The 13,257-nt window shown below is 48.0% G+C and overlaps 2 protein-coding genes across 10 annotated transcripts in view; one reads left to right on the top strand and one right to left on the bottom strand.

Moving 5' to 3' along the window:
- Window positions 1-584, top strand: part of BIN3 (bridging integrator 3) — a 126,257-nt gene extending 125,673 nt beyond the window's left edge. For all 4 annotated transcript variants that reach the window (XM_081891164.1, XM_081891166.1, XM_081891167.1 and 1 more), the window contains one exon: window positions 417-584. In XM_081891164.1, the coding sequence (XP_081747290.1) occupies window positions 417-563 (147 nt within the window). In that variant the 3' untranslated portion in view covers window positions 564-584. The remainder of the gene's footprint in view (window positions 1-416) is intronic.
- A 1,654-nt stretch (window positions 585-2,238) lies between these two features.
- The window catches only part of CCAR2 (cell cycle and apoptosis regulator 2), a 33,003-nt gene continuing 21,984 nt past the window's right edge, over window positions 2,239-13,257 (bottom strand). For 3 of the 6 annotated variants that reach the window (XM_081890871.1, XM_081890873.1, XM_081890872.1), the window contains 10 exons: window positions 12,655-12,829; window positions 11,906-12,163; window positions 10,920-11,120; window positions 8,702-8,879; window positions 8,241-8,320; window positions 7,280-7,426; window positions 7,027-7,135; window positions 6,294-6,491; window positions 4,898-5,103; window positions 2,239-3,481 (listed from right to left, as the gene is read on the bottom strand). In XM_081890871.1, the coding sequence (XP_081746997.1) occupies window positions 3,425-3,481; window positions 4,898-5,103; window positions 6,294-6,491; window positions 7,027-7,135; window positions 7,280-7,426; window positions 8,241-8,320; window positions 8,702-8,879; window positions 10,920-11,120; window positions 11,906-12,163; window positions 12,655-12,829 (1,609 nt within the window). In that variant the 3' untranslated portion in view covers window positions 2,239-3,424. Of the gene's footprint in view, window positions 3,482-4,897; window positions 5,104-6,293; window positions 6,492-7,026; window positions 7,173-7,279; window positions 7,427-8,240; window positions 8,321-8,701; window positions 8,880-10,919; window positions 11,121-11,905; window positions 12,164-12,654; window positions 12,830-13,257 lie in introns of those variants that run through there. The other 3 variants (XM_081890874.1, XR_014163333.1, XM_081890875.1) reach the window with 3 other exon arrangements.

Raw genomic sequence — 13,257 nt, 5'->3', positions numbered from 1 at the left:
CCTGTGAGGTTTTTTAAAAAGTAAAGATTTATAAAAACTGCAGATAGCAAGTGCTATTTCAAATGGCATGTCCTTCAGTGTGAGAAAGGAGGGTGCCTGTAAGATACTGTGCACATAGCCTTTAATTTTGGCTTTTGGCATGCAAATTTATACAGATTTAATCACTCAACTAAAAATCATGCAGTCAATCACTCAATCATATCTTTTTAGCCAGGTGACAGCCCTTGCAGCCCCACAGCATTGCTGGCTCAGAAACTGGCATTTTAAACATAGTTCAGTCACTGCAAGCACTAAAACACTTTATCTGTATTTTCTTGGGAATGCTGAGGATATGTGGTGGTTATCAGCCTGTTTAGATTTCCATCTGTTGAGGAGATCTGCTTCTCATGGGACTCTCCCCTCCCCACCCCCTCCAGGTCGTGTACTACACTGAAATGTACAAAATATTTGGTGACTTGACAGAACAGATTGATGAGCCCGGCCTGACGGATGAGCAGAGGCAGAAGGAGAATGAAGCCAAGCTGAATGAACTGAGAGCCCTTTCCATTGTGGCTGATGACTGACCTGCAACGCGGACGCTCCAGGCTCAAAATGGAGATTGCTCCTTGCTCCTCCTTCTCTAAGAACCTGGTCTTCTCGGGATTTTAACCCATTGTATATATGCTCGTCCAGATTGACATGGCATATGCACCCGGAGCTGCAGCTCCTGTGGGTTCCCTCCTGACTCTTCTTGATCCTGGGCAATAACCAATCATTGCCTTAAGACACTACTGTCAACTGCAAGCTTTTCACTGATGTTGGCTTTCTTTCACAACATATTCAAAAATGTGTTTGCCTGGATGCTTTTTATCATAGTTATGTGAGACCCTGAATCGCCATAGTTTACCAGATTTAACATAGGATTTCACCTCTGTGCCCTTAAGAGGCATCTTATCACAACTAGCAGTGGCACTGTTGAGTTTGTATGCCTTTGTGCAGTAGAATAATGTCTAAACAAATTTTTATACTGAATTGCAGCATTATCATCCCACCTCTCACCTGTATGTGGTTTAATTTTTCTGAGCCCAGAGGAAGACAGCCAGCATTTATAATGGTGGTCTCAGTGCAGCCCATATATAATTATATGGTCAGCCTGTGGAGCTCTATGTGCAGTTGTATAAATAACCACTTGAATATCAGTTACAGGTTTGTAACCTGTTTTCCTGTGCCTCTGTTAACTACATGCAATCGGTAAGATTGCCTGCACATTGAGTATTGGAGATGGGATTAAGCTAATGAGAGAGCACCACGTGTAGCGCCATTTTCTTAGGGGAAGCTGCTATGGAGGAGAGGTTCCCTTCCTTGATCTTCTCCCCACTTTACAACAAGGAAAGCATCTGTGCTGCTCAATATTTCCCACTCTTTTACAATTAAATAAAATGTATGGTGGTAGGTTACTCTTAAGTTCTTATGTTACCAATGAATCTAATTTTATTTTTGCAAAAGGAAAAAAAAAATCTGTCCTTGGCTATGTTTCCATCTTCCTTCTCTGTGCAACCACTGATACACACATTGCTGCCCTCTACTGCCTGAAAAGGCCAGTCTAAAGCAGCATGGACCTGTTGCATGAGAACAGAGTTGAATACATGAGGCAGCAGCAGCTAGAACTAGCTGCTAAGGGAACAGAGGAGCTGAGCTGAGTTTTGATGAGTTTAAGAGGTGGCAGCTGTGTGAGATGCCTATATTTCATGAACTATATAGATTATTTTAAAAACTCGGTACTCCTTCCCTCTCGGTACCTGTTTAGCATACTGGTTATAGCATAATGCCAACAATTTTAAAACCCAACGAACAAGTCTTAAAAGCCATTGTGAAATTAGGCTGAGGCACTCACTCCTTGACAATGCCTCTCAGCCAGAAATACTTTCCCCAAAGCAGCTTCTCCCTACCACGTGAGGGATCATCATTGCATTAAATAATGCCCCTACCTCTGGAGATAACAAGTATGAGGCACGGAACAGAGTGCAGGAACGCACCACATTGCCTTTTGCTTTATTTCAAGTTTTGCTTTATTTCAGTCAGTGGGAGATGGGTTGCTGTGCCATGTAAGCTGCTATTTGTGGGCCTACTTCTGTTTAAGTTATTGGCTAACTGTTTTATTAAGCAGCATCTGAATGATCACTGTATGTTGGCTGCATGTGTTTCTCTCTAATTAAGACAGGCAGATTTCACTCAAAAGCAAAAAAAGGCAGCACAGCCTTCTAACTGGGGAAAAGACTTTTATAAAAGGGAACCTGGCCAGTTAAATACAAGTTGTTACCACATTTACAGACTAAAAGCAACACATCCAGAAGAGACAGACCACCTGAGGATGGGGAAACAGGTGGCCAGAGCAGATGCAGCCAACAGGGACTGCAGAAGAGGGCTCACCCCGGCTTTGGACAGTCCCCCACCCACCTGGCCTGCCGCTACTCTGCTAAAGGCTACCACAGGGACCCAATGGGCTACCTACCACAGCCCTCCTGCCATTGCTACTTCCCCAAAATGGAAGTTAAATGCACTGCAGCCACCCTTCCGCCTAAGACCATACCTGGTGGCAGATAACTTTGCTTACATTTGAAGACTGGCGAAAACACAGCAGATTGCTAAGCCTTTAAAGCTACATCTTGCAAGTGAGTGACTCAAAACTGCCAGAGAGGGAACCAGATGGCATTGTTTTCCTTAGAATGGCCAGCACGCAGCACTGAATGTATGAGGGTCCAAACTCTAACCCACAAAACTGCAACAGTCACAAACTAGCCTGCAGCACTGAATGCATAATCTGTTGAGGATATAAACCAGGAACCACTGTGTTGTTTTCATCTGATGTTTAAAGTCCTGCTATTTCTTTTGCAGCCTTCTCAGACCACCTTTTAATCAAGAGGCAGGCAGAATGCCACCTTCTTGAGCAAAAGCTGTGGGGCAGGGAGGGAGAGAGGGCTTGAGGAGAAGAGAACAAAATTCTCCATGCAGCACAAAGAGGCCAGCCATGCCCTGTCCTTTGGTGCAGTCAGCACCTGTTGTCTGTCACCGAACTGGGCTTTAAAAAATCCCTTCTAGTACTTGCTACCGGCAGACAGCTTGAGAATACCTGCACGGTAGCTTCTCCACTTCACACCATAGACCATCAAAACTCCTACTTAATGGGCACTCCTCCTTTAAACAATAATGGTGGCTCCAGCACATGAACTGTGAATCCCAGCCATGTTTAGGCTAGGTGGCCTTTCTGCCAGCACACACAAGCCAGAGGTGGCGGAGTGGGCTAAGGAGGAACTCCAGCTCCAGCCTCTCACATGGCAGTGAAAGGGTTGAAGGTCTCAAAGGCTTACCCAGACTGCTAACCCTCAGCCCAAAATGTCAAACCAAGGTACAGATCTTCCCTGCCAAGCTGCTTCTCCAGGGAGTGTCAGTTGCTGGAAACGGCTGTGGGTGCTGGTTCCTTCTTTTCTAGGCAATTATTGGTCTGAAAGAGACAAAAGACAAAAGAAGCACAATAGTAAGAAAAGCAAACATTCAATTTATTTCATTCTCGTTCCCTTCCCCAGTCTTAAGACGATTTATCAACAAAAATCAAACAAAACAGCACATAAAGAAAAACTTTTAGGTAAGTTGCAGAGACTTTGGACAGATTTCCAGGACGACAGTACTGACTCATTGTTGGGTGCCTTTTTATTCCCCCCTTTACTTTTTTAAAAATTGAAAAACTCTCATACAATGATACATGTCTCAGAGGTGAGATGCCACCCCTGCCTCGCCACAGTATGCTGGAAACTAATTCATCCCTCACCACCACAATTCCCAGCACATTGAACTACAGTTTCCAGGATGCTTTGGGGGATGCCATGTGCTTACGTGTACAGTAGATTTGCCAGAGACACTTCTGCAAATGGCTTATAGCTGATCTAAACATATGGAGAAGGCATACAGTATAGCCTTCCTAGATTGCCTCATATAAACAACAACAAAACAGTTGGGAGTGGGAAACACACATTTGAATGTTCCCTCTTTCAAAAACTCCTAGCCCATAGAAAGTGATCATATTCTTGGAAAAGGGATCCAAGCCACCCATTTTCAAGATGTAGTGCCTTTTTTAACAACTTAAAATGAACATCTCCCAGTGTTTTGGGTAAGGATATGGAAATAACGGGCAATTAGGAGCTAAGCAGGTCTGGAGAATCCATGACCCTCCAGATGTTTCTGGACAATGACTCTCACAACCCCCAACTATTTTCATACTTTCTGGGGCTGATGGGAGTCGGGAGTCCAGCAACATCTGTCCCCAGACCTGGAGCAGCGACATGGAATAACTAGAAGACATGGGTCTCGGTTTGCCTCTCCATTCCTAGACCAAATCTGCAGGTAGAAATAAACTGGCTTCTGTAATTGTCCAGAGGCAAAGACTGAGTAAGACAGAAGTCCTCCCGACACCAGCTTCAGGTTTGAGGGAAAGTAGATCCAATTTGTATAAAGTCATGCACTTTACACTGTCTGCAGACCTAAGCACACATACCAGGGAGTAAGCCCCGTGCATAAGTTAGTGGAACTTACTTCAAAGTAAATAAATATGTATAGAATCAAAGAGCAGAGATTTGACAGTGTGTTCTTGAGACAAAAGTCACTGCCAGGAAAGAGGCCGATTCCTGAGTCTCCACAGTCCCTCCATCTTTGCCATAAGGACAAAGTAGAAGAGTTGCAGGGCCATGGCATGGCAGTCCAGAGTTGCCTGTTCAGCATCTCACACAAATGAACATTTATAAGTTTACCAAGCCAATTGCCACCAGAATCCACCGTTTGTGGAGCAGCATGCAGGGATGACAACTTGAAAACTCCTGACACCAGATAGGCTCTGTCCTAAAATATTCCGCAGGTTCCAGATTACCTTCTCAATTATCTTCTGGATTTCCAGCTGCAGTGGAATCAGGCGCTTCTTATTCTCCAGCAGCAGCCTCTGGAAACTGGATTTTTGTCTCTCGTTCCCCTTGCACTGCTCCTCCATCTCAGTGAGGCGCTTCTGCAGCTCTTGAACCTCCAATGTCAGGCCCTTGTTGGAAGCCTCTGTTGTAGAGAAGCGAAGCTGGGTCTCTTCTGTAAGCACAGCACAGAGGGTAGAATCACATTCCAGGAAGTAACACAATGGACTGAGATCAGAGCAGTGCTGTCTCCCAACACCAGGAACAAAAGCCATTGTTCTGAACTCACACAGCAGGCGACAAGAGTGAAGGCAGAAATTCAAAGTATCTCAAAAAGGGAAGCTGGAGGAGATATTTATATATGGCCATGGTATATAAATTGGGGAAAGGGCCCTGGCAGCCAGACATTGTTCCATGTGAACACAGAGGGGGCTTCTGCTTTGTCCCCTAGTGCAAGCAGGAGCAACAAACCACAATCCCTGGCCAATCATGTCTGAATGGGATTGTGGTGGTTCCACTCTGAACCAACCTTGGCTACAGATTGTGGTTTCTCTTATGTGCTCGTGAGGATGAGCAAAGTGGCATAAATTAGTGCATTCACAGTAGACCATAACCGTGGTTTACTATGTCATCCAAATTCGGCCTTTAAGTATATGGACCCAACTCCACTTAGAAACTCCAGCTAGCCCACTCTCTGCCTCCAGCTCAAATTCTTGGAAAGTCAAGCAGGTATGAGTAGCCAAAAACAGGCAAGGAGCATAACCCCAAAGGTTCTATCAACAATGGTTCCACCACTCAATGCTTTGTTGCATTAGGTGCCAACTGCACTCCTGCATCCAATTCTTGTTGGGTTTCATTTGCCTAATATATTCTGATCAAAAGAGCCCTGTCATTCATCAGATGTAAGTGCTTGGTATGAGTGTGCCCAATGAACTGCTCCATGTTGTTGAGAGGCTAAAGCCAGGCAGGTGCTTTCTCTTGAATTCTGGCTTAGTGCAGCTTCTTGGGGATACGGTACAGCAGGGGTGGGGAACTGGATCTAGACAGGATGCCATATCTTACCCCTTGTGGCGACATCCACTTGTCAATCTCCTAGCATAGCAATGTCAAGTCACTTATTTTGCCCATGAGTTTTGTGGAACAGTTTTCAAAACCTGACAGCTGATAATTGGGTCTTGCAAACCTTTTGGGCTGAGGCAAGTCTTTACCTGCCCTACAGCTGGTATCACCTGCGTGGACATGGCTTGAGCAAAATGGTCCTGGGACCAAACGGAGAGCCTGGCAGGCCTAATGAGACCCATGGACCACAGGTTCCCCACTCCAATCCTTTACAAGATGAGCCGATCCTAACCATGTGTGGCTCACCCAATTTGAGCTCCAACGTGTGGATTTTGTTCTCTAGATAGAGTCGGCTGTTTTCTGTCTGTTCTGCCTTTTCCAGCAGTTTCCCTACATTAAGGACAGCCCCATTGTATGAAACCAGGTTGCCGGACTGAGACTCTGGAGAATACTTGGTAGGCACCTCAGGCACAGAGATGGATGAGCACAGTAGATTGAGGTTCCCTGTAAGAACAAGGCAACATTTACTCTGCTTGGTTTTGAAACGGAGCATCCAGAGACAGGGAATGGGAACCAAGGGCAGAAAAAACACACCATTCAGATTACTTTTGTGCTACAGTTTCCAGCTCCTCCCATTGTGGGTTAGAAAGCTCTGTTCTCTCCTTCCTCCAATCACACAACTGCCACCATCCCAAAGCTGAGCACACCCTTTAAAGATGGGTTGAAAGATATTCTACAGAAGTAACTTTTCCCTTCCTTGCATCACTGCAGAGTCACTAGTGGCAGGTTGGGCAACATGTACACTGCCCCATGCATTCAGGAATCGGGACAGGGCAGAAGAATATTGGGAGTGCTCCCTAGCAGAACTAGGCATAACTGGGTGGTCAGTAAATAGGACCAGAAACCACTGATCATGTGTAAGAGCTAAGCCGAAACTGTTAAAAGAGTTCTAGCTCAGAAGGAAAAATAAAGGGATCCTTCTACCCATGAAGCTCTATGCAACTGAACAGCCCCTTCCAACCCCACACTGAGTACCTACCTAATGGCTCCTCCTCAGGGCCTGGCTCAGTCCCTTCCTGTCGGCTGTAGCGTAGGCTGCGGTAACGGCACACGAACTGTGTCACCACCCTGTTCACCAGGCGCTTCACCTGCCACCAGATGAGACACCCCCCTCCATGAATGGCACTGGAAAAGGCCGCAAACAGATCTTCGTACCCTCAGCGCTAATCAAGAAGGTCTCAAGTCATTCAAACCTCCAGCAAAAGCAGGGGAGAAATCAGATTGGCACTCACCTGCTCTTTGCAGAGATGCAGCCCCAAGGTGAGAAGCACCTTTTCCATATCCCTCCTGTGCAGGTAGCCGCAGAAATTCAAGTCAAAGTAAATGAAGGCAAGGAGGGCATCCAGTGGCAACACAGCACTTGGGTCCAGCTCTCTGGGCTGGGGAAGGGTGGTGTAAGAAAAAGTAAAAGGCTGTTCAAACTGTCAAGGTGTCACTTCCCTTCTACTACAGAGACCATTCCCTGCGCTTTCACTATAGGCTAGATTTCAACAGTGAACTGTTAGGGACTAAGCCTCCCCGAGCCAAAGACTGCATATCTACTGCCTATCCACAGCTGACTCTGAACATGTTGGTGGGATTTAGTCTCAGCAACTAGGAACGATCAGGTTTCTGAGATCAGCTCCTATCCTGGAGTACCATCACTGCACCCAGGAGCCCACTGGGTATCAGAGACAAGCCTAGTTAAAACTGGACCAGAACGATATTGAAACGGCATTAGGTGTTGAGAAGCCTTGGGGGCAGCACAGGCGAATCGAGAACTGGTAATATTACAAACAGGCATCTCGGGCAAAACAAAAAACTGCTCTGATATTTATTTTCTTGCTATGGAAAATAAATATGAGACAGCAAATTCTAGGATTTTGCGGAAGAAAAATCCACATGGATAAGTCTTGTCACAAACCATGGGATACAGAGCTTATAAAAAAATAGCAGCTGCTGGAATTCTTAGGAACTCCACTTTTCCTTTTACAAGCAACACATTTCTAATTCACATAGGTATGAAGAAAGACATCAAGGCAAAAGGGACAGCTTTTACATAATGCTTAAAAACCCAGAAGATACCCAAATGGGAATTCTGATACTGAGAAATCTGTATCCTTTTCTACAACCCAAGCCCCAACCACAATTCCCAGGGCCAGTGGCCTAAAGAGTTCAAAGCCGACTTTGAGAAGGAGGGGATTTGTCACTCACCACATCATGAAGGGAGGAGAACTCTATCTCTGATTGGTTGGATGCAACTGATCTCACTTCAGCATCTTCTAACTTGACACCTGTGGAGAATGCGGCATGACTGGCTTCAGATGCTGACCTCTGCTCAGGGCTCACCAAGAGAGACTGGAGTGAATACCAGCGTCTTCCAAAGCACAATCTCACTGAGCAGATACCACTGACTTGTGTGAAATGAACAACAGACCAGAGAAAGGAACCCAACTCTTGCCCTACTAGGCATAAGGAAAACCTATGGAAATGCTCCTTTCAACTTGCATCTTCCTTGCAATTAAACACACTGATAGGTGCAGCTGTCTGCAGGCAGCATCATGGCTATCCCAACCTTTACATATGTGTGTACACACACATACACTTTTCAATGAGAGCAGCCATTATATCTTAACACTGCACTGTAGGATTTCTGCATTTCCCAGAGTACCTACCAAAATCCTCCTCCTCCTCCTCTCTCAGCAGCAGCAAGTCATCCTCTAGGCTCAGCTCACACAGCTCATCTGTAGAATCCTTCGATTCCACTTTGACATTCCCACTGACCTCCTCCTTGGCTGAACTGGCCCCATCTTGACCTGAAGGCTTCTTCTCAATATCCCCAGCCTCCTCCTTCTGCAGGAATGAGAAACACATAAACTGAACTCTTCCAAATTCTGCAGTTTGTACGAATTATGAAAATTTGAGTACATATACATAATCTCGTTTCTGCATTATCGGTTTGGCTTTGACTAGTACTGAGAAGTCCCCAAAAGCAGAAACATAGTTGCTGTCCATGATCACTGAGAATGTAAGTTAGCCACCCATTCTGGCTTCTGAGATGTCAGCAGGCATTGCCCACACACTATCAAGCACAGGCACAACTGCTGGAAATTTGCAGTCCAGTACTCCAATCCTTCCATGGATGCTTTCAAAAGCCACCAGGTGCTCTTAGGCCCAGTGTGAGGAAGGCGAGACATACCGTATTTTTCGCTCTATTGGACGCACCGGACCACAGGACGCACCTAGTTTTAAGAGGGGGAAATCAAGGAAAAAAATTTATCCCCCCCCCAGCCCCAAAGAGCAATGGACAGGCTGCGCGCAGCCTGTCTGCTTCTCCCAGAGCTTCTCTGGGCTGCGGGGGAGGCCCGGGTTCCACCCCCCCAGCCCCAAAGAGCAAAGAAGCCAAGACAGCGAGCGGGATCCATAGCCGCGCAGCCTCTCCAGCCAGGAGCTAAACCTCTCCAGCGCGGCTAAAGAAGAAGACAAGGCAGCAAGCGCGATCCATCGCTGCCTTGGCTTCCTCTTTAGCCTTGCGCAGCATCTTTAGCCTTGCGCCACGGGATGGATCGTGCCCACTGTCCACCAGGGCTGGACTAGATGACTCCTGGGGTTCCCTTCCAACCCTGCAATTCTATGACCTCAGAAGGTGTTGGGGGTCTCCACCACTGGAGGCTTTTAAGCAGCGGTTGGGGGACCATCTGCCTGGCGTTCTTTAGCTGTGATTCCTACATTGTGAGGGGGCTGGGCTAGATGACCCTCGGGTGGCCCCCCCAACTCTATACAGTCCTATAGTTCTGCGGCAGGAGATCCAAGCCACTTCACACAATGCCCACTCCCAATTTTCATCAGAGAGACACTGGCTTCAGTGTCTAGGTAGGTACACCCCTACCTGCCACACTTCCCCCACCCCACTTAAGCTGAGGGAATTTCTGCCCAGAGAAGCTCCTAGGTGAGGCAAGGGTTAAGATCTACCTCTGGTGGATCACGGAGAGGCGCGCAAGGCTAAAGAGGAAACCAGGGCAGCGAACGGGATGGATCGCGCTCGCTGCCCGGCTTCCTCTTTAGCCTTGCGCAGCCTCCCCCGCCCGGCTGGAGGGGCGCGCAAGGCTAAAGAGGAAACCAGGGCAGCGAACGGGATGGATCGCGCTCGCTGCCCGGCTTCCTCTTTAGCCTTGCGCAGCCTCCCCCGCCCGGCTGGAGGGGCGCGCAAGGCTAAAGAGGAAACCAGGGCAGCGAACGGGATGGATCGCGCTCGCTGCCGGCTTCCTCTTTAGCCTTGCGCAGCCTCCCCCGCCCGGCTGGAGGGGCGCGCAAGGCTAAAGAGGAAACCAGGGCAGCGAACGGGATGGATCGCGCTCGCTGCCCCGGCTTCCTCTTTAGCCTTGCGCAGCTTCCCCCCGGCTGCAGAGGTTGCGCAAGCCTTTTCTAGAGGAGGGAGAAGGGACTGACTGGCGGTGTCTCTCCCTTCTCCCTCCTGGGGAAAAGCCCGCAAGAGCCGCGTGAAGCTTGTGTGGGGCTCTTGGGGGCTTTTCCTGCCTGCCTCCCCCCTGCATTCGCTCCATAGGACGCACAGACTTTTCCCCTTAGTTTTTAAGACGGAAAAAGCGCGTCCTATGGTGCGAAAAGTACAGTACCTGCATCACCTAAGCAACTGAGGCCACTTTGCTATACAGTGGTACCTTGGTTTACAACCATAATCCGTTCCGGAGGTCCAGTTGTAAACCAAACCAGGTTGTAACCCAAGGCGCGCTTTCACCAATGCGGCCTCCCAAAAAATGGGTTGTAATCCAAAAAAAGGGACATGCACTTCCGGGTTTGACGTGGTTGTAATCCAAAGCGGTTGCAAACCAAGGTACCAGTGTGCTAACGGGCCAGAGAGGCACGTCACCTCACCTGAGCATCCTTCTGGCTATTTTCCAGGGCTTCCTCTGCTCCAATATTCTCCTGAGGCTCTTCTCTCAGCTCCTCCTTCTCCTGCTCGGGGTTCTTTGCCTCCACTGCCTCCTTCTCTGGCAGGGCCAGCAATGCCTTGTAGAGCTTATAACCAAAATCCCGTTGCAGCATCTCCTGGAAGAACTCTGCCACCACTGCCACCTCAGGGGTGGAAAGAGGGAGAGAAAGCAGTGAGCAAGAAACAAGGAAAGATCTGGATGCCTACATCAGCCACAGAAGTGGGTAGACACTTGCATGCAAGCCCAAATCTCAAAGCTGAACATACCAGGTATGAAAAACTTCATAAGGCAATCTTATGCTCGTATAAACTGCAATTCACTCTACGTTAGACCTATCTGCACCAAGCCTCCTTAACATTCTTCTCCCCTCGCTCCAACTGCAAAGGCTCATCCACCACCACCCTTTAGAAATACACCTTCTTAAGGCCATACTGATCACAACACTGCTGTCTGCGAGGGAAATAGGAAGCTGCTCTTTACAGAGTCAGACCTCTGGTCCATCTGCTGCAGTACTGCCTACACTGACTGGCAGTGACTCTTCAGAGAGGACATGGGGGCATTTCTAGTCCTATGTGGAGAGGCTGAGGATTGAAACTGGGACCTTCTGCATGCAAAGCAGATGTTCTACTCTTCTTCTAGCACCCTCTCCTCCCATGCACCCCTTATGCAAGCAGGTGGCTGGAGCAGAGGAAGTAGCAGACATTCATGGTCACACCAGAGCTTCCTCAGTAACTTCTACTAGTTTCCATGAACTTCAAACACCATAAAAGGCTACTGAGCTGATAGGAACATAAGTGTGGTAGCTTGGCTGAGATATGCGGCCCAAAAGGCAAATCTCAAATTTCAGCTAGAAAGAGGAGGTGCCAAGAGAAGCCAGAAGGAGGAGTCTCCCTGTAGAAGCCAGATCCCAAAGAAAATGAAGCCTACCTCAAAGGAGAGCTTCTCCCGCTGCCGCCTGTACTCCAGCAGGGTGCAAAGGGAGATGTTGGTGCAGCTGGGCTGGCCCCCCTGCAGTGCCGGCTGCAGGTGAGCAACAATGGTAGGCTCCAGGGGAGGAGTTGGAATCTCTGGCTCAGGTGCTGAGGTCTCAAGAGCTGGCTCAGGGACAGGTTCAGCTGAGTCTACCTCCTGTTCGCTGGACTCCTGCTTGAAGCCTTGTTCAGAGGACTGTACAGTTTCCTCTTCCTGTTTAGGAGCATACTCATTTCAGTAAGCACTGGGTGCAACAACCCCTAACTTGGATGAAGTACATACTCCTGAGCCAAGGCTAATGTCTAGCTTCAATCTGAAGCCAAAGCCAAAGCCTCTTCCCAACTGTGTTCTTAAACTGGTGGCGTGACCCCACAAAGCCTGGGAGACAAGGACTGTCCCATGACTGAAGTCATAGGAACCTAAAAAGCGGTTTTATACCAAGTCAGACCAACAGCCCATTGAATACTGTCTACACAGAAGGGCAGCAACTCCCTAAAATGGGTTTCAGGCAGGGTTCTCATCTAGCCCTACCTGTAGATGCTGGGAATCAAATGGCCCTTCTCCCAAGTGGTATAAAAGTGTCTTAAGTAAATAAATAAAATATTTAAAACCCTCCTTTCAAGCTATCATGCTGTAGGTTAGCAGGTGCCTCTGATTTCTCTCTGCTCTGGTTAACTTTCTGTCCAACACCAACCCATTCTTACCATCTCCACTTTCTCTTCTGATGGTGCAGCAGCTTTTTCTGCTTTCTGCTTGCATGAGGCCTCCCATTCTTCAAGAGATGGCATGCAGCTCCAAATGTCTGGCAAGAAGACCACTGTCCTCTCCTGATGAGATGGGTTTCCCTCACGCAGGTATCTGAACTCTGCAAACCGGAACCTGGTGAGCAGGGATTGGAGAGAGAATTGAGACACAACAGGACACAAAAAGGCCTCTTCTCAGGAGGGCTGTACAGTCCCACCAAGCTCTTCTGCTGCAGCTGGTATGCAGGCTCTTTACAGAATGGTTCCTTTCCTTGGTCACTGAGACCAAGAGCCTTTTAGGTCTTGATCAATCCTATCTGTTCCAAGTCTATGCCTCTCCTGGTAGTCCCAAAAGGAAGGAGCTGGGTGCATCCCAGGTCAGTTACAGGACTCAGGGTGGTTCCTGCTAAACACTCTCCATCCCACCCATGGAGCCAAGGCCAAAGTAAATCAGGATCAGCCTCCTTGAGAGATCACACTAAATTCAAGAAGTAGAGTGGGGATAGCTTGATTGCACCAGCAAATGCAGAAAGTGTGTAGGGATGCAAGACTCCCACAGGAAGT

Source organism: Podarcis melisellensis (assembly GCF_964234715.1).
Source record: "Podarcis melisellensis genome assembly, chromosome: 15".
In the NCBI taxonomy this organism is placed as follows: Eukaryota; Metazoa; Chordata; class Lepidosauria; order Squamata; family Lacertidae; genus Podarcis; species Podarcis melisellensis.
Note: the sequence above shows the minus strand (reverse complement) of the source record. Positions and strands in the feature narration are given on the sequence as shown.